The 25,478-nt window shown below is 46.1% G+C and overlaps 3 protein-coding genes across 5 annotated transcripts; all 3 read right to left on the bottom strand.

Moving 5' to 3' along the window:
* Nucleotides 1-430: 430 nt before the first annotated feature.
* On the bottom strand, nt 431-6,730 carry GNB3 (G protein subunit beta 3). Of its 3 annotated transcripts, none has more exons than XM_074194497.1 (10): nt 6,136-6,730; nt 5,489-5,577; nt 5,248-5,286; nt 4,958-5,064; nt 4,803-4,866; nt 4,461-4,623; nt 4,275-4,341; nt 3,944-4,145; nt 2,828-3,044; nt 431-1,036 (listed from the first exon to the last, which is right to left on the bottom strand). In XM_074194497.1, the coding sequence occupies exons 2-10, from the start codon at nt 5,543-5,545 to the stop codon at nt 930-932; spliced, it is 1,023 nt and encodes a 340-aa protein (XP_074050598.1). In that variant the 5' UTR covers nt 5,546-5,577; nt 6,136-6,730; the 3' UTR covers nt 431-929. The 3 variants fall into 3 exon arrangements, with proteins under 3 accessions (XP_074050598.1, XP_074050599.1, XP_074050597.1); XM_074194498.1 differs by having other exon boundaries at nt 5,489-5,572; XM_074194496.1 differs by lacking the exon at nt 6,136-6,730 and having other exon boundaries at nt 5,489-5,585.
* A 248-nt stretch (nt 6,731-6,978) lies between these two features.
* On the bottom strand, nt 6,979-19,078 carry P3H3 (prolyl 3-hydroxylase 3). Its single transcript, XM_074194494.1, is given in 16 exon segments — nt 6,979-8,014; nt 9,305-9,445; nt 10,772-10,847; nt 11,015-11,132; nt 11,406-11,556; nt 12,125-12,220; nt 12,398-12,522; nt 12,682-12,749; nt 12,923-12,975; nt 13,167-13,256; nt 14,468-14,604; nt 15,118-15,249; nt 15,352-15,568; nt 16,383-16,535; nt 18,580-18,678; nt 18,680-19,078. Coding segments are annotated over 16 exon segments (2,205 nt in total). The 5' UTR covers nt 19,064-19,078; the 3' UTR covers nt 6,979-7,849.
* Nucleotides 19,079-20,385: 1,307 nt separating this feature from the next.
* On the bottom strand, nt 20,386-23,997 carry GPR162 (G protein-coupled receptor 162). Its single transcript, XM_074194500.1, has 4 exons — nt 23,131-23,997; nt 22,526-22,715; nt 21,705-21,862; nt 20,386-20,904 (listed from the first exon to the last, which is right to left on the bottom strand). Exons 1-4 carry the CDS (start codon nt 23,995-23,997, stop codon nt 20,386-20,388), a joined length of 1,734 nt encoding a protein of 577 aa, XP_074050601.1.
* Between the last annotated feature and the right edge of the window lie 1,481 nt (nt 23,998-25,478).

Here is a 25,478-nt window from a genome sequence, read left to right as displayed (position 1 = left end):
TCAAGAATTGGGGATCCTGTGATTCATGTTTGTGGGGATTTCTCAGAGCAAACTCTGAACAAGGGCATGTGAACCAAAGAGATAATGACCTTTTGGGATCTGCTTACAAGATCTGACCTGGTCTGGGTGAATACAGATCTTTGAGGGCCCTAGGTCATGAGTTACATATCAAAATGTATAAATAAATAAATAATAAGAGGAGGTTGGCAAGTGATGCAGGAAGAAAGGGGATAATAGATAGACAGCCTAGTGAAATGCTATGGAGATGTTAAAAGATTGAAAGGAAGGCTTCCATTATGTCAGTAGATCTTCTTTGAAAGACTTATGAGAGGACAAAGACAAGAGTATGAAGATTTTGGGGATAAGTATTGGGCCCCTTGAACAAGAGGAATAAACATGAGTCAGTTTATGAAGATTGTTATGTGGCAGGGCTACCCTTTATTGAATTTGAGAAAAGAAGGGATGCAAGAAAAATGAACAAAGTTAAAGGGGGATCCTTAGGCAGAGCACAGAGAGGAGGATATGGTTCTGGTTTACTTCTGTAATATCCAGTTTATACCTTCCAAGTCTGGGCTTCTATGGTGCTTGCTGAAGCTATTGATGGAAAATCCAGGGCCTTCTAAGTCCTTGTTTCCTGTTAGAGCTAGCCATCTTGCTTTGGAGACTGTGAAGGATATTTAGAAAGAAAGGGAAAGAGGCTAGATAGAAATCAGGAAGGTCACTGAGGAAGGCAGGAGAAAAGTCTATACATATGTATGGGGCTGATGGCAGTAGGAGGGAAGAGGACCCATATGGCCATGCTGACTTGGGCTTTGCCCTCTAATGGGGAAGTACTGAGGAAATGGTAGCAGGTGGGTTCAAATCTTCAACAGGATGTGGGGTACCCGAGATCCAAGCTGCCCCTTATCTCCCATCTTTTGCCACCTTCTTCAGTTCCAGATCTTCAGGAAGCTGTCCCAGGAGCCTGTGGCCACTGCCATCCCATCAGCTGTAACCCCCAGGCAACTAACCCTGTTGTCATGGCCTGAGAGAGTCCCTAGGGAAAAGAAAGATAAGCCTCTAGACTTCTGCGTGCGAACAGAGAAGGGAGCATTTTGTTCAATGGCAGCCTAAATCCCTGGGGAAAAGAAAGAAAGGATTCTCTCTTTCCTAAAAGTCAATGGTGGTAGTGGTGGGCATCAAGGTGGCACAGATAGAACACTACCCTGGAGTCGGGTGGACCTGAGTTCAAATCTGACATCAAACACTTAATAATTACCTAGCTGTGTGACCTTGGGAAAGTCACTTAACCCCCAAAACAAAAAAAAATCCCCCCAAATGAGATTCTCTATGTATCAAAAAAAATAACAATAAACAGACCCAATGGTATTCCCTATGTATCAAAATTTCGCTATGTATCATTAGAAGAAGCATTTCCCCTTTACTAGGGAATAAAGGAAACCCAGGTCTTTGTGGTTATAATAAAAGAGGAGTAAGGGGTTCTCTATTCTCTGGTGAAAGCTGGAGGAGGCAAGGTCAAGAGCAAGCAAAGCTATTCTCACAGATCACGTGGGTTCTAGCTTATCCCTTTGCATTTGGGTCAAGAACAGGTCAGTGAATCCTGGGGGGAAACTCATCTGAGATACGTAGATATTTCCCAAGCTACTTTAGGATGTCCTGAGAATCTCATTTCTGTTACTACTGATTTGGTCTGGGCCCAGAACTGACTAGTTTGTGGCTTGGTTGTATTCAGATATTTATATCCACATCTTACACTGGCCCCAAGAGGGAAATGGGATGGTCCTAGATCTGTAGATGAATAGGGGATAAGAGGAATTAGAAATAAAGAAGATCATAGAGTCATAAATTTAAAGAAGGATTTTCAGTCCTCTGCACCAATCTCCCCCCATTTTAAAGTTGAGACCCTGAGATGTTAAATGACTTTGAACTCAATCTGACTCCATGGCCAATAGGAAATTATGGGAATTCTCCCTTTATTCTTCCCAACTTGACCTCTCATTTCTAGATACAGGTACTGTACAGAATTGAGGCAATAGTTGTGGATCAAGAATAGGGTTCTATGTTGTTACTGTTCAGTTGTTACTCTCCAACTCTTATTGGCTCCATTTGGCATTTTCTTGGCAAAAATTCTGGAGTGGTTTGCTGTTTCCTTCTCCAGCTCTTTTTTACGGATAAGGAAACTGAGGCAAATAAGGTGAAGTGACTTGCCCAGGGTCATATAGCTAGAAAGTATATGAGGCTGAATTTGAACTCAGGTTTTCCTGACTCCAGGTCTGATTCTCTATCTACTGTGCCACCTAATTACTAATAATAGGGTACTTGAGCCATTATAAAACTATAGAAATGGAAGGAGACTCAGAGATAATACAGCTCCTTTCCATATTACAGAGGGGAAAAGGAGACTTAAGAAGTGAAATAACCTAAGATCAAAAAGCTGATTAACAAGAGAACCAGGAATTGAATCCTGATATCCTGGTTCCAAGTCTAATCATCTTTTCACCTGATTTTCTGAACCTGAAGTTAGGAAGACCTGAATTCAAATCTGACCTCAGACACTTACTAGCTGTTGATCCTTGCCCAGAGTCAACCCTATTTGCTTCAGTTTTCTCATCTGTAAAATGAGCTGGAGAGGGAAATGTCAAACCAATATCTTTTGCCAAGAAAACCTCAAATGGGATCACAAAGAGTCAGACACAACTAAAAATGATGAGTTTCAGGCCGGTAAGAAAGTCCCAGATCATAGAGGTAAGGAACAAAGTCCTAAGTAGGAAAAGAGAGGGTGTTGGAAGGAACCAGAAATTTAATCTGAAAAAATGTGAAATCTTACCAACACGTTCCCCCTTCAGGGAGTCCCAGATGTTGCAGTTAAAGTCATCATAGCCAGCCAGCAACAGACGGCCACTTCGGGAGAAGGCAACTGATGTGATCCCACAGATGATGCTTTCATGTGAGTACGTGATGAGCTCCTGGTCAGCCCGTAGGTCAAAGAGACGACAGCTAGCATCATCTGAGCCAGTACAAATTGCTTCACCATTGGGGAAAAACTTAGAGGAGAGGCAAAACAAGAATCATTTCAGCAGACCCTTTTGATTGTGCCATAATACATGGTCAATTTTTGTGTAAGAACTGCAGAGAAGAAGCTATATTCCTTTTTATCTCCATCCAATTTTCTGCAGAAAGCAGACTCTTTTAAGGAATCTTGGCCCCTATTTTTTTTTAACCTTCTCCTTAACTACCAATACGCAATTTCTCCTATGTTTTAACTCTGGCCCACTGTGATTTCACAGCTTGATTTTTCCCTGTTTTCTGCCTCTTGATACAACTAGGATGAAGCATTTCTTGCCCCTTCCCTGATTTGGTTTTATTTTTTTGAGGGGAGGGAGAATAATTGAGGTTAAGTGACTTGCCCAGAGTCACACAGCTAGTAATCCATATTTGAACCCAGGTCCTCCTACCTCTAGGGCCAGTGGTCTATCCACTTGACCACCCAACTGTCCCTCCCTCCGCCCCCCCCCATAAGAGCCTATTGTTTTTATGGGTTTGTGAGATGTAAGAAGAGTTGGGCCAAATTCAGAAATTAGGGTTAGAGGTGGAAAGACTGGAGTAAGGTAAATTAGCTAGAACAAGGGAAGGGAAAAGAAATCGTCATTGTTAATATAAATAAAAAGATCACTTTAAGGACATTGAATTCTGAATGATGGTAAAAACAATGAAGGTCTGTCCAACAGCAGAGAAGTAGAAAATTACTAGACAGAATATTTTTTTACATGATCAGGCAGTCTTAAATCAGATGCTTTTGCTTAATTTTTTTTATATATATTCATGAGGTGAGGATAGGGGGCTTGGTCTTGAAGAGATAGGAAGGAAATTATTGAGAAACAAAGACCAAAGTACACAATAAAATGTATGTTTAAAAATCATGTGAAGAAATGGAGGTACATACACAGATAGCATTGATGTCGGATTCATGACCAGTGAAAGTTTGGCGACAATTCCCCTCTCGTACATCCCACAGCTTGGCACTGGCATCACAGGCCCCAGAGATAAACAGTTTGAAATCAGGAGAAACAGCCAGACTCATGCAATCTCCTGTGTGGCCCAAGAATACCATTTTCTGCTGCCCAGTCTCAATGTCCCAGAGAGCACTGTAGGCAGTATGGGAGAAAAACAAATAGAAGAAAACAGTGGCAGCATCTTCCCCAAAACATATTGCTTTGATGCCTAAATTTCCCAGTCCCCCTAAGGGTTAACTGCTACAGTCCCTTCTTTGTTACCATGTGGTATCTCCAGAGCTGGTCACAATGTTGTTGTCATCTAAGAATCGGCAGCAGGAGAGGTAACCTGGTGAGGACAGAGAAGGGCTAAACCTTCAGTGGAGACTAGACCTTCCTCTTCATGTGGAGGAGAAATTTAGGGTCAGAGTCTCAGCTGGAGAAGTTCTCCCCTGTTAGGGACCTTACCTGAGTGGCCAGAGAGCTCCCGGCTGACTTTGACATTGCCCTCTCTGGATTTGAGGTTGTAGATGGAGCACATATTGTCTAACCCCCCACAGGCCACAAAGTTTCCTGATGGAGCATAGGCGCAGGTCATGACCCAAGAAGATCGAAGTGGGATGGCATGGACCTGGTAGGGGAGGAGCAGAATGGCATAAGGATTAGTATCTTATTTGCAACAGATGAGGGATATGGGTAATATGGATGATGAGGGATATAGAAGGAACTAGAGGTAGATCCAAGAAGCATGGCAGTAGGAAAGAAGCTTTGCTTGGGCAACGGGGAAAATGGGACAAACCAGATGGGCACCTTGTTGGTTGTATAAGTGTCCCACACAATCAACTTCCCATCCTGTGAAGCACTCACTAGCAGCCTAGAGAGAGAGAGAGAGAGAATAAGGCATCTAGGTTACTCATGGCTTTCTCCCTTTTCTTCCCTTCCCTAGCTCCTTTTTTTCAACTCACTTGGAGTCAGTAGACCAATGCATGGCATAGATCTTGGCCAAATGTCCACGGAGAGTCCGGCGTGTCCGCATCTGAATCCTTGCAACAACCTCTAAACCAGAAGTAAGCTATAAGGGGTAGAGGTTAATTAGTTTTACAGGCTATCTTGCCTGCTGCTTCCACTCTATACCTGGACTGTCCTTTCCTATAGTGTGACTCTGAATATGAAATTCTGAATTCTTTCAATTTTTTTCCTCCACTTTCAAACTCATGATTCCAATTCCCACTTCCTTTCGTGGATAAGCTCTTACCTCTGCCAGGGTGGTGTCAGCATAGGCTTTCCGGGCATCCTGAGGGAGAGCAATCATCAAGGTAGGGGAAGGGCCATGGGGAGACAAGGAAGAGATTAAGAGTCCTGGTTTGAATTGGGGTAGAGGAAGAATTCTCAAGTTTAAGGGGGATCCAGTGTAAGGGACTAAGGAACTCTAAGATCTAGGGGACCAGCTTAGACAGTTCATGGAGTTGAGAAGAATCTTTAGTGAGGGAGATTACCGCAATCTGTTTCTTGAGCTGTTCAGCTTCCTGACGCAATTGTTCCATCTCCCCCATGGCTAATAGATGAAAATGCTCCTGTTCCTGTGCTGGCGAGGGCATGTAGATTATTAGGGAACTCAAACTCATCTCCCCTCAGCCCCAAGGACTCCCATCTGACCATACCAAGTCACTTGGGCTGTATCCCTTCACATTCTACCTAGATAGCTCCAGAAAGGTGTAATATTCCTACTTAAAATTCCAAATTTATATACAAATTGAAGGTTTGCTTACAAAGCTCTTTTCTCAATACCACTTTGGGGTACAAATGTCATTACCCCATTTTATAGATGACAGAAGAGACTGAGAGAATTAAATACATCACCCATACTAAGTGTTAAAGCTAGGGTTCAACAAACTTTCCACTATACCATGTAAGAAATTAGACCCTTTTGCTGAGAGCAGTATTGTATTCTTCCCCAAGAAAGAAAACTCTTCCAAAGTTACATTCAAATGGACAAATTATAAGGTTGCCCCCTTACCCTACAAATAAGATCCCCATTCCCTCCAAGTTCAGTTGTGGTAGGTTCAGTCCTACCCTTGGTTCAACAGAGCAATCCCTCCAGCCCTTCCCAATCTGACATAGTAGCAGGACCAGTCCTTCTTACTTGGGATTGATTTTGAGTTTGCTCTGGATGTTGGCTCTTCCTCCCTTGTCTCTGGTCCAAAGCTCTTGTGTCAGCTGCCCCAGCTCTATTGCTAGAGACTGGCCTCGTCTCAGTGAGGTAAAGGTTGGGTAAAATCAGGTGAGGGAAGGGGAAGGATCCAGTTGGAATATTGTCAGGGATCGAGGTGGGAAAGGCTGGAATTAGATGAGGAAAGGGAAGTGTAGGGCTGAGTCTTGGTGGAGATTGCCAAAAGGGTCAGCTTCCCTTGCAACATTACTCTTTATTCTTAGTTGGGGGGGGGCATTAAGGAAAGATAGAAGTAGGGGAGGAGGAGCATGTGTTTACCAGGCCACCTCTCTGATGGCAAAGATAAGAGCATCAAACCACAGCTGGGATTAGACTAAAGCTGTTGAGGATTAGGGGGTCAGAATTCTGTTGTTTCTGTTGGGCGGAGGGAGTCAAAAATGATAGCAACAGTAACTCCCAATTGAGATTATGCTATGAGAGTAAAGACCCAGACCAGATTCTAGGTCAGGGAATAGGCTGAGGGTTAGAGATATGTTAAAGACAAACCATCTTCTCCACTAGCCCAGAATGAGTGGTTTTCTAGGACTGACAGAATCACCAACCAGTAGGGTTTATGGGGGGGGGGGGGAGTCATACAGAAAACAGATGAGATTAGAGGAGACTGATCTGGATAATCTCCCTCCCCAAACCCCCTACCAGCTGTCCATAGGTCTTACCTTTACAGGAAGGGGCTGAATGTAAAAGGAGCAGAATGTGAAGGGGGAGTGAGTGGTGTCTGGATCAAAGACTAGAGAGTCAAGGTTGGAGATAGACCACCTTAATTTATTCTTCTCCTCAGGGTTAGGCATCCATAACTACCACTCTATTCCCCAGCACACAGAAGGTCCTATGCTAGGAGAGCAGAGTGGCTAGTCAAAGTCCTGGATCTCTTTAAAGCTTTGGTAGAAAAAAAGAGAGGGGCTGAAGCATGAGGCATAAAAGAAGAGATGATTTTGGTCCATTTGCATGAGCAGAACAGGTGACAGAGATTTCATTAACAAATCTGCAGTCTTTAACTCAATCTCCTAGCAGCACTGAAGGTAGTTTTCAAAGAACCATCTTTACATTCACAAGTAGCACAAACCTTGGGATCTGAATGTCATTTATTGCTTTGTGTGACAGACTAATTGTGAGAGGGGGATGACTACTCACCCTTTTTCCCTTCCCACCCTGCACCCCAAAGCATTCAAACACTTTGTGTCTACTATCACTTAGGAGAGGAAGTTTGCTTATTGAGATCTTCCCCTTTACTAAGTGATGTCACAGGTTCAGTCCAGATCTCCCTCCCATCACATGTAGAGGTGAAATGTTCCATTATTCTTCCTGTCCTTCAGAGGGGCTTGGGATGGGGTTGGGGAGGTCAGCACATTCAGGAAACTACACTCTTCCAAGCTCTGGTATTCTACCCATGATTTTACCTCTTTTTCTCTCCCTCCCCCTACTTGCAATCCCACCTTCATAACAGAAGTTCCACCTCCCCTGACCCTTGAAGTGAGAGGGGAGCTTCCTCTGTTGAGTTGACTATGACTTAGAAGGTACTTGATGTTTATTCATGATGGCAGTGGGTACATGGAATGAATGTACCACCACCATTATTCCTTCTACTCATTTGGTTGGAATGTCTTTAAGTAATCTTCTCTCTATTCCATCAAAGCTCTTCCCTGGCAGGGCGTTGCTTTTGGATCTCCAATCGGGTTTGCTGTGACCTCTTTCCCAGGGCACTAGGAGGCTCTGGGGAGGAGTCCCCACTGGACATTTCCCCTTCCTTAGGCTCCTCCTGTTCCTGTAGTAGCATTTCAGCCTCTGCCCGGTCCTGGGTTTGGGGAGGGGGGAATATAAAGAAAAAGTCAATAAATCTTAGTTGGAAGGGATCTCCCAGTAGTAGTTGTACCATCCAGCTGTCATCCAATGCAAGAATCCTCTGTAACATTCCTTCTAGACCATCATCCACCCTCTGCTTAAAACTAAACACTTCCAATACAGGGAGCAAACCTATTGTTAGGCAGATCTGATGTCATCAAATATTTTTTTCTTATATTAAACAGAAATTTACCTTTGGAATTACATAAAATAAATTTAATCCCTTTTCCAAATGACAACCTTCTAAATATTGGAAGATAGTTCTCATACTTCTAGATTCTTTTTCAGAAGGTTAAACATCTCCAGTTCACTCAGTCATATTTTATATTACCTCATATTTTCAAGATCTCTTGTTAGTCTGATTGTTTTCTTCTCCAGTTTATTAATGTCCCTTTCATTTAATACCCAGAATAAATTTAACATAGATGTTGGAAGATCCATATCTTAGCTTATCAGAATAGAATACAATGGAATGGTTATATACCCCTTATTTTTAATTCTATATTTCTATTAATGTAGTTTAAGATAAAATCAGTTTATTTGGTTATTATATTTCATTATACTGATTCATAATGAGCCAATAGTAAGCTAAAACCACTGTCTTTTTTCACATATCCTATTCATTTTTTCTTATCCTGTATTTTATTAAAATGATTTAAAATTTTTTCCATTTATGTTATTATAGTATATTGTTTTCCTGATTTGGCTTACTCTAACTTTGCATCAATTGAAATAAAATTTCACATGCTTCTCTGAATTCTTCATATTCATCATTTCCTACAGCACAAAATTCCTTTTTTTTTTTTTTTTGCAAGGCAATGGGGTTAAGTACTTGCCCAAGACTACACAGCTAGGTAATTATTAAGTGTCTAAGGCCAGATTTGAACTCAGATACTCCCAGGGACAGTGCTCTGTCCACTGCACCACCTGGCTGCCCCACAATATTTCTTTATATTTGTTTATCACAGTTCAAGCAGGCTTTCTCCAGTTGATAAGTATATAGATATACTGTTGCTAGTTCTTCCTTGTAAAAAATTCAGCACCTGTTCACTTTTTTCTTTCTGTTTTTGACCTCTTTGAGGTATATGCAGTGTAATCTCTAAGTGAATGGATACTGGCATTTTAGTCACTTTCTTAGCATTATTCCAAATTACACACATGATTTTTTTTAACCTAACCCTCCCAACAGAATCACTCTATTCTCCCCCTCCTTCCCTTTCCTTGTTCTCCTTTCTCCTCTCACCTGTTCCATGTGCTCTGGGGCCCGAGTGTGCCAGAGGGCTAAGGTGCACCTTCGTCCCTTTGTCACAGCCCAGACTCCATGGGGATTCTCTCCTCCAGAGCTGAAGGCCACAAGGCGCCCGCATTGAGGACGAACTTGGGCCTGGGAGTCAATAAGGGGATAGCAGGGAGGGAAAAGAATGACTGGTAAGCTTCTAGGACCATTCCATAAAACTATAACCCTCTCCAGGGATAGCCCTCTGACAACAGGCACCTCCTCCCAGTCACTTGAACCATTGTCTGGGTTCAAAACAAAGGCTAAAGAAGGGGGGTAGAAATAGTTTCTGTGGTCTCAAAATAGGGACTAGGCATGGGGGATGGAGACATGGAGAGCAAGTCTCCCTGTACTCCTCTTCCCCTCAGCCCCACACCCCAGTGAGGCATCAGCCACAGGAACTTAAAAAAAAGGTAGAAGCAATGAACAGAGCTTAGTTATAAGAATGTGGTAGATATTGCTCCCTTAGAACTCAATGTGTTGGAAATCTATTCACTGGCTCCCTCCCATCACAACCCAGAGAACAATGATTACCATCCCCCTTGTCCTCAAATGTAGGGCAAAGGGAAAAATACCAGCAAGTTTCAGCCCTAGTTAGCCAGAGCATAGAGATCCTGAGTGCCAAGGCAGAAGGGCAAAGATACTGGGACCTGGGGATGGGAAAGGAACCTAGATTATTATTATTCAGCCCTATTCCTAAGGCTTTGTTCTGGGGTACAGCTCTGACTATTTTCTAGTCTGTTTCTTTCTTGGCACCTTTATCTCCTAAGTGGACCCTATTAAAATGGAGGTGGAACAATTTAGTAGGGTAGAGTTGGGGATAGATTTAGGCTAAAAAAGGGATAAGAAAAATCTTTCCTTCTTCCTTCTTCCTTCTCCCTTCACCCTTCTCCTAGACTCCCAAGAAAACAAATAGAAAATAAGTAAACTTAATCAGTCATAGATATGTTTATCTAGGAAGTGACATAGGAAGATAAGACAGAAGTAGATAGATAGCTAGATAGATAACTCAATAATTGCCCTCCTCTCAACCTTGTTTTCTATCTTAGAACAGGGACCTTTTTTGAAAGGCAGAAATGGAGTTCTTTTTCCTAGTTCTTTTCCTACCATTGGGTCATGGATATGGAGTAAGGAGTAACAACAACGTAAAGTCCTTGAATGAAATAGGAAATGGGCTACCATGCAGGCCATCCTACCCTCCTCACCCACCTTACCCACCGTAAATCCCAGGGTGAGAAACATGGCAGAGATCTATGAATAAATTCTGATTTGCTGGTTGAGAGATAAAGAAGGGAGGAGGAAGATGAGAGATTGTGGTAGGGAAGGAGTTAAAATAGCCCCAGTCATTTTCCTACATTTGCCTCTGGGCAGTTTCTGATTTGAATCCTTCCCACCCCCCTTCCCCCAATCTGGGTTCCCCCTTCCCTGGCTCACCGTCACAGTGAGGGCATCTGGCTCAGTAAAGAACAGGTCCCCACCCTGGAAATCATCATTGAGATAGAGGAGCCCACTGGGAAGGGAAAAGGGAAGATAGTGAGCCTCTCCTCTATACCTAGGTCATAGAATTTAGACTCTGAAGGGAACTCAGAGCCCATCTAGTTCAATTTCTGTATTTTACAGTTTGTTGCTAGGTAGATATAAAGACTGTGCCATGTGAAAATCCACCCTCATTCCCACCTGTAGTCCCTGTAGGTATATGCTGGAGGCTCCTTCCAGCACTCCCCACTGTAAGGGTCTAGGAGGCAGTTGTCAGCATGAACTGGGTGGCTCAGGTCCATTCGCTGCTCTTGTTCCCCTGGAAGGCAGAGCCATTGGGTACAAATGCACATGTCACTAATTTCCCTCTCTTCCTATTGTACCTCTTATCCCCACTAAAGATGGACATTCCCTCTGGAGCTGGAGATATTACCCAGCAAGAGTCATAAGGGAAAAGAAGCCCTAGAAGAGATCTCCCCAGACTGAGGAGGAACACCCTCATGCATGTGGGGGATCTTAAGGGCACAAGCCCCAGGAGAGAAGGCTTTGAGATGGGGCAAGGGCGCCAGATGAAAAGAAGCCTTGGCAATACCATCAATGGCACTTCGGCACACGAGGTGAGTGAAGGAGAGATGCAGGGGCCACTCGGGGGAGAAGTATGCCTGGGTCAAATTCCGGGCCCGTTCACTGGCATCCAGTAACAGTTGAGCTCCCTGTCTGCCCACAGCTCCGGCCCGGGCCAGCTACAAAGAGGATATGGTTTGAAAGAGTGAAGAAAAGGAACAGATGAGAGGCAGCCTCCTCCAACTTCACCCAACAATCTCCTTGGGTTTAGCAACTCCAAGGTTTCTTGCCAACCTCTTTTTTTGGTGTTGTTCTGCCTTTTGATTGTGTCCAACTCTACGTGACCCTATGGATAAAGTTCATGGGGTTTTCTAGGCAATGATATTGAAGTACTATTGCATTTCCTTCTCCAGTTTGTCACCACTTTACAGATGAGACCCTGAGACAAATGGGGGTAATGACTTGTCCAATGTCACAGAATTGGTAAGTGTCTGAGTCCAGGTTTGGACTCAGATCTTTCTGACTCCAGATCCAATTCTCCATCTATTGTACTTCCTAGCTATCCCTGCCATCTCTTTAATATCCTTAAATTCTGCTTCTTTGAAATTTGGAATATAAGCTTCAGACAGCTGAGTTAACAGCCCCTTAAAGAAATCCTTCTCCCAACTCTGAGCAAATCTCCACAGTTTCTGGCATAGCCTCTCCCAAATCTCAGGAAAGAACTTAGGAAAATGGGTCCCTTCTCACCTGTGCAGCCCGGAGTACTGTGAGCCCCTCAAAAAGTTCATGAGGAGTATGGGGAGAACGCCGGCTCCGATAGCCATCTCCTGTCTTAGCTGCATCCTAAATGTACAGAGAAGTCATAGGATGACCAAGGGACCAACTTCCATCAGTCCACAAACTGCTGCTCATTGCATTCTGCATTCTCTGTCATAGGAATACACTTTTCTAGGTTCCTCTGGGAAGGCTAGAGGTCACTAAGCTCCTTCCCCCCCCCCCATGCTTTCTCTCTCCCCTCACCTTGGCCAACTGCAGCAGAATCTCACACTCAGCAGGGGTGAGCAGCCCATCCAGAACTGCCCGCTCTGACCCATTCAGCTGCCCTGCATCCTGGGTTAGTGTCACACCCTCCAAAAAATGGATATCTGGTATGGGAACAGGAATAAGCTGATAGGTGAGCTAGGGATCTCCAAGGAAATGATTCTAAGAGTCCTTAGAGGACACCCAGGACAGTGTCAATTGGTGAATTTAAGCTTCTCAACCACCATCTGTTTCCCTCCCTTTCAGACTTTCCAGGAACTCACCCCTCCACTTTGCCAGGGACTCTGGTTCCGGAGGTTTGGAGTCCCAAGGTCTCTTCTCCTGATCCTCTCTCAAGGGTAAGACACATGCTTAGTTGGAGAAGAGGAGATTCCAAAAGACCACTTTGAAAGATCTAAACCCCCTCCCCTCTTCCAGGAACCCTGACCCTAATCTTACCCTTATTCTTCCCCCTCCTCCCTAACTCCCCTCCTTTGTCCACATCCATCATGGAGCACCTCCTACCTAAGCTTCTTTTTCAGTCCCTCAGGAATAAGATCCTCTGGGGTCCAGGGATCCTATAACAGTTAGAAACAACTCCTTTACTTCCAATCCACCCAGACATTCTCCATCCCCCCCCCCAAATCCCTTTCCCCTTGGGACAACTGTGCCCTATATTTCCCACCCAAATGTCCTCAGGATTTTAGTGAACATTCTTGGGGTGGAGAGTATGTCTCCACAGGAGACATTGGAGGGGGACATCACTCACAGGATCTATGAAATTGGTCTCCAGGTGTACCATGGCATAATATAGCAGCTTCTTCTCCCCCAGGGATTGAAGGACAAAATGTCGGATGTCCTAGAGTGTAGGGAACCAATGGAGAAGAAACTTAAAAAACAGAGCTGTGACCAGATCCCCTATCCCAGTTACATCTCTAGAACAAATCTAGAGCCACTTTTCTGGAATTTGGCAGTGGAGTCTTTATGGAATTTCTCCCTATTGTTGACTGTATGCATGTATAAAATGATTTTGATATTGCAAACTTAAAGTATTTTGGAATAACCATTCCCAAGGGACTAGAGGTCAGAGACAAGGGACTCAGAACCTCAGAAATCAAACAAGAAGATTGACATGGTTTAAGCTCAGCTCCAGGGCAGAGAAGACACTCATATCCAAAGAAAAGACTGAGAAATAGATTCTGGAGGGGATCAAGGATATCCCCAAATCTAGCAGTGATGCTATCCAGAACCTGTTTCAAGTTAGTGTCTTCTTCATTTGGCCTAGTGTCCAACCAGACAGAATGGAAATAAAGAATATGAATCTTGTGATTTTGACAGCTGGACCAGTCAAGGCAACCTGTGGCTAGTCTTTGGCTAACTCAGGACGGTATTCTGTCCTCTCTGCATCTGTCCACATCTTTGTTCTGTATTTTTTTTTTTGTTTTGGGTCTACTTCTCACTTTAATTTCCTAATAAAACTCCTTTGAAAAATTCTAAACCTGTATATGCTGATCTAAAGAGAAAAGAGATTATCTAAACGTAGCCCAAGACAAATTTGGAGATCAGAGCACACCTAAAGAAACTAGTTTGGTGATGGCAGGGGATGCTTTGGTTCCCTACAAGAAAGGATGGAGAAGAGGCAGATAAAGATATGACTAATCTTCGTTTGCCTCTAGGAATTTTGCCTTCACAAGTTTCCCCCTCCCCCATTTACTGTTCTTTCCTGGTACTTAGAAATATTTTTAATCCTATGTGGGCCAGGGTCAACTCCTCTACACCAGAAACTCTAAGGGAGCTAAAACTCACACTGGAGTCAAAAAGTGTGTGTGTTTGTGTGTGTGTGTGTGTGTGTGTGTGTGTGTGTGTGTGTGTGTGTGTATGTATAAGTGCACAGGTCAATAGTCAAAGGATAAGGTCATGGAAGGAATATTTAGGATTGGGGGAGACAGGAGAAATGGTAATAGAGTAAGTGGGTTTGGTTATAGCATAGAGAATAGAGTCCAGAGTGGTAATCGAGTTTTGAAGGCAGAAGTTAGTGCTTAGCTTGTTGGACCAAGTGTTACAGCTTACCTCTCTGGCACTAAGGTGAGGACTCTGCTCTCCCAATAGTTTCTGGTATTTATTCAGAACTCCCTTCACAGCCTCATCCTCAGGATAGAAAAGCAGGATACTCAAGGCATTCTCCATAGCCTGGGATAGATTTCCCACTGGAGATAGAGAGATGGGGACAGGGACAGAGAAACATATAGGGTAGGTTCAGTGGGAAGACACGTACAGGAGGGATGGAGATGCAAAGATGGAGATACAGATAGAGAAGAATGGAACACAGAGCAATAGAGAGATCATCATGGTTTTCCCTTCTCCTCTGCACCCCCCAACCTTCTGCTAACATGATCAGTCTCATTTGGAGTTTTTCTGAATCCAATACCTTTAAAATCTGACTCACAACTCACCTAGATCAGGAAAAGAGTACAGAAGAGAAGGGTAAAAAAAGCAAAGTCTAGAAAATAGGGCTAGAAGGAGCTATACAGGACATTGTCAGAGTTTTCTCATCTGTTCCAAAGAAGACTGGAGGCAACCTTAAAGAAAATAAAAACAGAGACCCAGATACACAGCTGGAAAAATAGAAAGATGTGATTTAAGGAGCTCGCTCTTGAACAAGTTTTGCTGTCTCTTGTTGAAAGCCAAGAAAAGATTGTCCCATTGCCACTTCTACTCACCTTGAGCATGGGCTTCCTGTAGCTGCCACAGCTGACTGGGCAGAAAGTCAGAGATGGGGGAGTCCCCACCAGGTCGTGTGGCTACAGCTCCAGGACAGCGCTGTCGGCATTGCAGAACTCTGATCCAATGTCCTAGAAGGGAAAGAGGGGCCAGGACTTGGGCTATCCCCACCCTAGGCCCAGCAGTCTAGTCAACACTTTGCCTTAGTTTCAATATCCCTCCCTGTCTCAAACCTGCAATGGCCTCATAGAGGCCGTGTTGGCTCTCGGGCTGAGCTTCCCCCCCCTCCTCTGCTTCCTCCTCCTCTGTGAGCTGCTCCTCGGGTCCCTCACACTCTGCTCGGCAATTCTCCATCTGGACCAGGCTCTCCCGAAGGGCCTCTTCCAGGAGGGGCAGCCCTGCAGCTACCTCCTGTTTCTTCAGCAGCTCCAAGCCTTCATCATAGGCTGCCTAAGGGGAGGGAGCAGGGATTAAAGCACCCACTACTGGGGGCTCATCTTGTGGCAGATGACAAAGTGAATGATACCGGACTTGAAGTCCTGGGTTCAAATCCAACCTTCAACACTTACTAGCATGTCACTTAACTCTGTCTTATTTTCCTCAACTGTAAATTAGGGAAAATAATAGAATTCCCCCTTCTTATTGTAAAGATCAAATGAGATAATATTTGTAAAGCATTTCATGGTAGTGATTAAGTAGTACATAGTAGCTGCTATTTTTACTATTAACTGCAAAATCCATTTTGTCTAGGGCTGTAACCATGAGGAGTTATTAACTTTCCTGACCTTTATTTTGCTCATCTGGAAAATGGTGATAAAGATAGCTATCTCTCAAGATTTGCTATAAGCACTTTATGAATATTAAGCCTTTGTTATTTATGTAAATCTGCACAAATACAAAGAATAGAATGGATACAAGAGTTAGAAACAGGAAGCTGAAATGAGTTTCATTTGGGGGCTTAGTCTTCTTGAGGAAATGTCACTTCATAATTAATATAATATAACTCTGGGGAAAGGAGGTGGGAGATGGAGACTGGAATCTTAGAATCATAAAATATTAAAATTCAAAGAGATCTTGATCCAAACTCTTCAGAGAGTGGAAATGATTCACCCAAGATCACTTAGCTGGTTAGTTACAGAACTAAGGCTGGAAACTAGATCCACTATCCATCTTTCTATTACAACTCTGATCTGTCAAGGAGAAGAGCAAGATGGGAGGAGATGACAGGATCAGAAAGTGGGGTTGGTTGGAAAAGGTAACTTACCCAGTGAAGGGGGTTCTCAAGGTCCCGGAAGCTCTGACGCCGCACCCCAGACATACGATGATACTTCACCATGTCCTCCCTGATCTGGAGGTGCTTTGGGTTTGCCACATAGAAGGTGTGGGCTGCAGCCACGGCCAGGTCCAATTTCTTCAGCTTTGAGTCAGGCATTTGGGAGAATGGAAGGGTAGCTGTGAGAAGGAACCCTGGGGCCACTTCCCTCCATATATATCATATCTGCTCTCTCTAAACATACATTCCACCTTGGAACAATTTTCTAGGTCCTTCCCTGCTGGCCATCATTTCATAATCAAGACAGTTTTCAGTTGAACATAATCAGACTACCCTCCATGACCCATATGCGCTAACTCTGGGATAGGTTCCCAAACCACCTGGTGTTTATATTTGAAATCAAGGTGCAGAATCTTTTTACTATATGTTGAACAGTCTTCTCTTGTTGAGGACCACTGACTTCCATTTTGTTTGTTTGTTTTGCTTTTTTTTTGCAAGGCAATGGGGTTATAAATGACTTGTTCAAGCTAGATAATTATTAAGTGTCTGAGACTGGATTTGAACTCAGGTCCTCCTGATTCCAGGATGGGTGCTCTATCCACTGCGTCACCTAGCTGCCCCAACTGCTTCCCATTTTGAATGTCTTTCTAGGGCAAACACTATCATTCCACATCCATGGGGGGTAGTCCTGTGTAACTAATTTGACAAGCTCTGGAGCTAATAAACCTTAGACCTCATCCTTTTCTAATCCAATCCTTTCATTCTAAACCCTGCCTTGGAGTAAGGAGAAAACTGGCTTCAGATTCCTTCACCAACCTTTACTAGCTGGGACCATTGATTAGGTCATTAACTTCAACTTCTCCCACAAAATTGTAAAGAGTTAAATTAATTTACAAATATATTATCAGCTATTACCAAAGAGAGAAGAGATAACTAAAGAGGAAAAGTAACAACCAAAGTCACAATAGTATAGCAGTCCATACCTTTTTTTTTTTTTTTTGGTTTTTGTAAGGCAAACAGGGTTAAGTGGCTTGCCCAAGGCCACACAGCTAGGTAATTATTAAGTGTCTGAGACCAGATTTGAACCCAGGCACTCCTGACTCCAGGGTTGGTGCTTTATCCACTAGGCCACCTAGCCGCCCCCCACCTGACTTCTAATCCAGAACTAGGGTCAAAGAAATAGTAGGGAAATGTAAGCACTTGGGTGGGATGAGGTGCTGAAAAACTACCATTAGGTATCAGCTTCAGTGAGATGGGCATAGTAAGGGAAGGTGAGAAGACAGCTCCCCTTCCCAGAACCCCCTGGATCAGTGTATGAGATAAACTGGGAGAGGTGGCTAGCTGGCTCAGTGGATAGAGCACGGGTCCTGGAGTCTGGAGTACCTGAGTTCCAATCTGGCCTCAGACACTTAATAATTACCTAGCTGTGTGGCCTAAGCTACTTAACCCCATTTGCCTTGCAAAAACTTAAATTTTTTTTTCAAATTTAAAAAAAAATAAAAGGGAGAGAGAGAGATAGACTGGGAGGGAGGAACATGTAGGCTTTTAGGACCCCGAGGTGTGTACCACAGGAGGACCAGAGGGCCCGGGAGCTAGACAGAGTAGTCGTCCAAGGCCACATAAGCAGAAAAAGCAGGAAACTATTTTTCCATCCCCACCCCTCCCGCCCCTCCTTGCCCAGTTTCTGCAGCCTCAGCAATGCTCCCCCAGACCTCTTTCCCTCATGCTGCACTCGTTCTCCCCACTCCTGCCCCTCTCCCTTCCTCTCTCGGGCCTTCCTTTCTCCCCTAAACATCTGCCCCTTTGCAGTTCTGGAGTCAGTGTTAGAGGACGTCTTCCAGCTTATCCTGCATCTCTTCTCCCTCCTCTGCATCTCTTCTCCCTCCTCTGCATCTCTTCTCCCTCCTGAGCTGGCCCCGGTCCGGTCCGTCGCGCCAGTCGGACTGAGGCTTATGAAGGACCTGGGCTTCCAGCGGCCCGAGCACCAGCCCCGAGGGCCGGGGGGAGGGAGGCGGCGCCCCGCACCGAGTCAGGCCCGCCCGCCCCGCGCCTCCCGCTCCCGGGATTTGAGGGGGGCGCCCCCCACACACGTAGTGGCTCTGCCACGGCGCCCGCGGGCTTTTGTTTTAGGGGCCGGCCGCCGCGCTTTCGGGCGGACTGGGCGCTCCCGCCCCGCCCGGGCCCGCACCTGGTAGTAAGCCCTCTGCAGGTAGTTGTAGGGCTCGCGGCGGCGGAAGGCGTCCCGGAGTGCCCGGCCCGTGCGCTGCCCCGCGGCCCCCCCGGGGCCCCAGCCTCCGGGCCGCGCACTGGCTCACGCACTCGGCGCGGCGCAGGGCGGCGCGCAGCAGCAGCCGTTCCCAGGGCCCCGGGCGGCTCGAGGGCACCGGGGGCAGCGCGGTCCCCGGCTCGGCCGCGCACCGGGCCGCGCAGTCCCGCCGGGTGCGGCCCACTTCGGCCCTGCTCCTCAGCGCCTCCCGGAGCAGCGCCACCGAGCGCTCCCAGGCCCCCGCGGCGTAGGCGCGCAGCCCGTCGGCGTACAGCAGGTCTGGGGCCTGGAGGGGCGCGGGCCGGGGCAGCTGGGCCGGGCCCGGGCCCGGGGGCCCAGCGCAGCCCCGGGGCGGCCGCAGCAGCAGCAGCAGCAGCAGCAGCGGCGGCGGCGGGAGCGCGGGCATGATGAGAGGGAGAGAGAGGGAGGAAAGGGAGGAATGCGAGAGGGAGGGGAGAGGAAGGAGACGGGGAGGAGGGAGGAAGGAAGGAGAGGCGGAGTGGGAGCCAGCCTCGCCTCTCGTTGGGATGGCCCGGGAGCAGCCAGAGAGAGCCACGGGGACACCCCGCAGAGGAGCCGGGACGAGGACTGGGCAGGGCTTCGGAGGCCTGAGCCAGGACCGCGGAGAGACGCAGTGGACGGGGGCGCGGATGGAGGCCATCCCCGCCAAGAAGGCAGCCGGACATTCCGCCAGGGACCACTGGGACCAAAAACAGCCCTTGCATTGACTAGTAGAGTGGTAACCAGAGGGATGGCCCGAGGGGGACCCTCCAGAGGCTGTTAACCAAGCTAGAGAACCCTCCCCTAGAGAAGCAATTTCCAGAAGAGAACTGGAGGGAAGCAGCAAAGGCATCGTCACCTTTTTCCTTTTATCCTAGGCATACAAATGAGTTCCCCACACCGCTAACAAACCAACCTACAACACAGATCTCTCATTTCTATTCCTGACTCATCTGGGAGCTTGGAGCTAGAACCCTGAATTTAATTGCAGCAACAATTGTGTGACCTTGAACTAGACACAACCTTTCAAAGACCTTAGGTTCCACATCTATAAAACATAGATAACACTTTTGTCGCCTACCTTCCAGGGTTGTTATGAACAATAAATCTGTGACCTGCAATACACCTATATACTGTCGGGTGATTGATAGATGGGACTAGGAAAATATCTATATATCTATATCTATATCTACATCTACATCTATATATCTATATCTATCTATATCATCTATATCTATATCCATATCCATATCTATATTTATATATCTAGATATATAATAGATATATGAGATTGTGACTTTGGTGTCTCTTTGTCCCTCTATCTGGATCGCTGTTGTTTGTCCCTCTATCTCTCCACTGTCCTTAGGCAGTTGTGAGGAAAGAGTTTTAAAATTCCTTATAAGGGTGAACAATTCCTTTGATCATTACTACCATCACCCACTAGCCCCTATCCACCAGGAGACAGTGGCTACAGTTGTTTCCACAGTAACACTTCAGATTTTAATACATTGGACTGGGGATGATGAGAAATAAGGAGCAGGGTCCAGTCTTGTAGACATAGTAGTCAGAGCTATGATGCCCCAAATCCAGTTCCCCCATTCCCCTCTAAGTCTGATGTTGACAGCCATCCCAGGTTTAAGTTTGTGGCCAGTTGTAGACAGAACTAGGTTAAGGAAGATATCTACCCCAAGCTCCCTTCCTCTTAAGTCTATTGGATTCACAATGGGCTCACAGGCTCAATGGGGGGAATATAGGTGCGTTTGGGCCCCAAGTGCCTCCCCAAGCCTGTGCATCTCCCTCAACTCCATTGAGGGAGCACCGTCGCCCCGTATATAGCCCCACAGACGCTGCAGTCACCCCAGCATCAGGGGACCCTAGGGAAAGACGACGGGCTAAGGAACCTGGGACTCGGGGCCGACGGGGAGAGGGACCTGGGGAGGCAGCTGGAGAAGGCTGGGGTGTCTCATCAATGAAGGTAGTGATCTCATCTCTGAAGAAGCCAGGGCCCTTTGAAGGTCCTCCACTTCCTCCTAGCATTCTGCTTTCTAGGAATTGATGCAGATTGGTCAATGCTCCAGACTCCTCTTCATCATCTTCCATGCTCCTAAGTGTCCCTAGTTCCCTGTTTGAGGATGGGATTATCCGGATGTCATCTGAAGATGACCACTTATGCAGGAAAGAACCAGGTGAGCGAGGAGTAGAGAAGATATTGGTTTCATCATGGGATAGTCGTCTGGACAATGGGACCTGGGATGGGGGAAAGGTGAGACTTTGAGGAACCTCATGGAGCAATATGTAAGACCACTACCAGAATAGAGAGGGATGTAATCTAAAAATGAAGGCATTTTTATGCGTGGATTCTCCAATTCAAAGGCTCTTTCTCTGTCTGCATTTCTTTTGATAGAACTAACTCAAAAACCAGCTTCAATATGTTTTCCCTCCAGTTCTCCTTTATATCAAATACATGTTTGAAATCACACATGAGCATACACACACTGAAGCTATGCATTAAATTAGAATAGGACCTTCTTTCTCTCCAACCCAGTTATGTATTTTCTAAATTGATTTCTTAGTTTTTCATGAACTTAAAAAAATTTAAGGGACTTTAGTGAATATCCAGACCAACATGTCCTATTTATCAATGAGGAAGCTGAGGTCCAAAGAGAAGTGACTTGCCCAAGGTAAAATCTTCAGTAGCATCTGAAGTCCCTCCAATCTATCCTTGTACCTTTTAGACCTTCTGCAGGTAGTAGAAAGACTGCCAATAGCTCCTTACCTCCTACCCCTGACCTTGGAATAGAAAAAGCTATTGGATCATTGGGGGGAGAGGGATTGCCAAATGCTCAAGTATCTCTCTTTTCCCCAGTTACTGGTTTTCCTTGTCCTTCATGGTGGGCTAGGATGATAAAGACAATGGCAAAGAGGACAGGAAATGACTTTTAAGCTCAAGTTGAGATATCTTGGGGTTAAGTAATTGGAATCAAGCCTTCAAAGAACCTTAGGGAAGTTAGAATATTAGAACACCCCATCTTTTCTCAGTTCCATACCTGTAAATAGTGGACTCTTTCATGAGGAGGAAATAGCATGTGCCTCCCACTTAGCATCTTCACTTGGGTGGGATCTTGGCTCCCTGGCCCAGCAGCCCCATTAGCATCAAAACGAATTTTGCAGACCCTGCCATCAGTATAATCATTGCAAGCTCCATCTTGGAAAGAAAAAAAAGGGGATAAAAGAGGTTGTTTCATTTTCAAACTACCCCATCTAAACAACTGTTATTTTTCCCAGGATTCCCCTCATCCTCTTCCCCAGACCTCTTCTTATGATTTGACCCAGGATACCATCTTCCCTCTGAACCCCAAACCTTTGATTGAAAAAGGAGTTTTTGTGTGTGTGTGTGTGTGTGTGAAATTTTTTGCTAAGAAGGTAGGTTGACAATACAGCACAGAGGAGAAAAGTGTCAGGGTAAAGGGAGAGAAGAGCAGGTCTCAAATTGAGGTAGTTTGTACAGGGAGGGTAGGGAGAATGGATGGGGTAGAGGCCACAGAGGAAAAACAGGATTACCCGGAATATAAATGATGGAAGGGAAGGTTGAAGGGAACGTGATAGAGATGTGTCCAACAGAGGGAGCTACAGTGCAGTGTATGGACCAAATGAGAGTTTCAAAAAACGGACCAGCTTCATTTTAGAGATGAGAAAACTGAGGCACAGAGAGGGAAATAAGGTGTGTGTGTGTGGGGGGGGGTTGCATTACAGTGCTCTTTACAGACACTGGGAAGCAAAGGAGCTGAATTCTAATTCAGGAGTCTGTGGACGTGTTCTTTGTGCAGGGAGGGGGCAGTGGACACGGTGGAGAGGGAAGACATCTGACCATCTTCTCCATCCTCCTCAGACATGATGGCCACACACTGCTCCCATACGGTGCGCACATCCGCTCGGTAACGCTCACAGGACCAGATGAAGGAGGGCAGGAGCAGGGTTTGTACCATGGAACACCACAGCACAGCCAGCACCATCCAAGGGGGCGCAGAGTCAGACTTCAGTGAGAAGAAGCTCACTGCCTGGAGAAGGAGAGCAGGAGGCTCATCAGAAGGACTGCAGAGGGTCAAAGCCATGGTCTCTCCAGCCCAGTCTCCTACTTCTGACCATGGGATTTAAAGAACAGCTAGAGGATAGGCTTCTATCTGGGAGAAAGGAAACTAGGTGGATGGTGAGAAAATTAGCTGTTAGAGGGAGGTCAAGAAGGCTGAGGTGGAGAGATGGGGTTCTAGGAGGGAAGGCAGAGCCATAATATAAAGATACCAGGAGATTTGGAGGTTGGGGCAGGAGTGGAAGTGATCTTTATGGAGGGGTATCTGAGAGTGGAACAAGGGTGGAGAAGGTTCTATTCTAGATGGAGGGAACTACAGACTAGACAAGGAAGTTGGAGATTAGATGATAGGGAGAGGGAGGTAGAGTGTGGAATCCCGATCTCACCAGGATGGGCACCCCAGTGAGTGAGTCGTAGAGAAAGACGATGGCGCTGACCAAATTGGTGACCTGCAGGGACGTCTTGGCTGATTCAGAGCCATCCAGTGAAGACCGACGTTTCCCTCGGGCATCTTCCACTACAATGGCTGGAACCTCAAATGCTGGCCGGGTCCCTAGGCCCCCTGTACCTCCCCCTCTTGATCCCTCTCTACCCACTGATTTTCGGGCCCGTCTTGCCCGACGGGGTCGGGCCCAAAGTGTCTGGTAGAAGGTGATGGCCACACACACCAGCCCCATGACGATGCCACCAAGCAGCAAGAGACTAAAGCAGACACCAAAACCCAACCCAATCTTGGAGACAATGAACTGGCAGCCCCGGGCATAATATCGTTCGCCGTTGTTGTGCCAGCCAATGGAAGGCAGTGTGGATAGGATGAAGCTGACCATCCAGATGCCCATGACAGCATGCAGTGCCTGCTTCTTGGCATTGCTGAGTCGATAGTTGACGGGCCATCGAACCATCCACATTCGGTGATAGGAGAGTGAGGCCACGGTGAAGCAGGTGGCTAGGGCCAGCGTGTAATAAGTAGAGACAAAAACTTTGCAGATGCTCTCATTCCAGTCATAGTCAGAAGAGGCCTGGCGTCGGAGCTGCACTACAGCAAAGGTGGTGAGGGGCACTGCAGCCATGAGGATGTGGGTGCCAGCCAGGAAGCAGAGCAATAGTTCCAGGGGTTTGTGTTTCTGCTGCTTGGCTGAGATGCTGAGAATGATCCATGCATTGGCCAGGAGGGCCAGCATACCACAGGCCAGCCATGACAGGGCATTGGAACGGAGGGAAGCCTCCTCCACCCCTGTCCCACCCCGAGCCATCCTCTTCTTCTTCCTCTGCCCCCCACACCCCCTTAAGTTCTGGGGGGTGGGGGGAATGGATTCACCCAGGAGCCCCACAGAGACTAGCCCCCATGACCCTTATGAGCCCCGTTTCCCAATTCCCCACCCCCCAATGAGGTAAATAAGTCTCTGTGGCCTACCCCACTGCCTTGTCCTTCATGGCTCCCCTAAGATGTCATTTGCTGTGGTAGAAAGGAGAAGGAGGAACCCAAGGCAAAGGGTCAAAAGAGACAGCTCTTTGCTTCTTTATATCTTTTCTTTTCTCTCCTTTGAGTAGGGAAAAAGCACTCTCATTAAGATGCTAGGTGGGATCCTCCGATTTCCATTCCCACCGGGCCTCCTATTGTCTCGTCTTCCAACAGACTCAGTGGGTTGCAGCTCCTTTGGGTCTCTCCACAGAACCTGCTGTGGTAAAGAGAGCTGCATATAGGCCAGGGGTCAGGCTTCCTTTTTTCAGTTGATTTCCTGAGCTTTCTTCCTTTCCTTCATTTGAAATGGCAAAAGATTGCAACCTGCAGGTGTCATTTAGTCGCTCTCCCTGACTCTACAATGAAATCCTGGGTCAGTGGTCCTCCTATAAGGGGCTAGGGAAATTGGTATTTCAGTCCCACTCCATTCATTTTCCCTCTCTCCTTTTAACTTCAACAGTGTTCTTTCTCCTCCCAAGGACCCCAGCTCACCCATTTTTCCTATTCCTGTTACCAAACCCCTTGCAACAGTCTGCTTATCCAATCTTCTCCCACCCCAACTCCATCTCCATTAATTTTTTTTTCCAAATTCATATATAGGGTAATAATAAATAACTCATCCCCACTGGAGGTTCATAGTAGATGACAATGGGGAAGAAGGAATGGCAGTGAGGAAGAAAATATATAAATCCTTCATTCCTTTCCAAACCCTCCATTCTTCTAAGGTTACTGACTTAGCACCTCTTTCCTGCCTTATCAAGACAACTTTTCCCTTTCTCTGCCCCAGAGGAGTACTGGAAAGAGGAAAATGGAACTGAAGGCAGAGGGCAAGAGGACCCAAAGGACTGTTTGACCTCAGAAGAGAATCGTCCAGAAAGGGAGAGAATAGAGAATGGGTGGGTAGAGGTGGAAGAAAAAAAAAAAAGAGTTTAGGAAAAAGGAAAAGGAATGAAAGGGAAAGTAGAGTGGAGATCCAGAGATGGAGGAACTAAAGGGTCCTAGCTGAGGGAAGAGAGTGATGGAAAGAGCGGAACACAAAATAGGGAGCCCCACTGGGTGACCTTGTCTCTCTCCTCCCTCTGCTTGGGGTGGGGGTGTGGGGCTGCAAAACCACTGAGGTTGTTGATGCTATAGAGCTCTAGGGAGACAGAACAAATCAAGGGAACTCAGTAAGGAGGGGAGAGGGTCTGAGGAAGGTATCAGAAGGGGCATTCAGAGGTTTGGAAAGATGAAAGGGAAAGGAAAAAAAAAACATTAAACCAAGGGTGGAGG

The sequence above is a fragment of the Macrotis lagotis genome, chromosome 7, assembly GCF_037893015.1.
Source record: "Macrotis lagotis isolate mMagLag1 chromosome 7, bilby.v1.9.chrom.fasta, whole genome shotgun sequence".
Lineage (NCBI taxonomy): Eukaryota > Metazoa > Chordata > Mammalia > Peramelemorphia > Peramelidae > Macrotis > Macrotis lagotis.
This window is presented reverse-complemented; position numbering and strand designations above follow the sequence as displayed.

Bases quoted from the DNA above. Each gene is read 5' to 3' on its own strand.
- GPR162 (XM_074194500.1), bottom strand. From the start codon at position 23,997: ATGGCTCGGGGTGGGACAGGGGTGGAGGAGGCTTCCCTCCGTTCCAAT. The intron at 22,716-23,130 runs GTGAGATCGGGA...CTCCTTCTCCAG, and splicing joins TCACTGGGGTGCCCATCCTG to GCAGTGAGCTTCTTCTCACT. The intron at 20,905-21,704 runs GTATGGAACTGA...CCCCCATCCCAG, and splicing joins AAAGAGTCCACTATTTACAG to GTCCCATTGTCCAGACGACT.
- GNB3 (XM_074194497.1), bottom strand. From the start codon at position 5,545: ATGGGGGAGATGGAACAATTGCGTCAGGAAGCTGAACAGCTCAAGAAA. The intron at 4,867-4,957 runs GTGAGTTGAAAA...CTCTCTCTCTAG, and splicing joins CATTGGTCTACTGACTCCAA to GCTGCTAGTGAGTGCTTCAC. The intron at 4,624-4,802 runs GTGCCCATCTGG...CTCCCCTACCAG, and splicing joins ACACTTATACAACCAACAAG to GTCCATGCCATCCCACTTCG.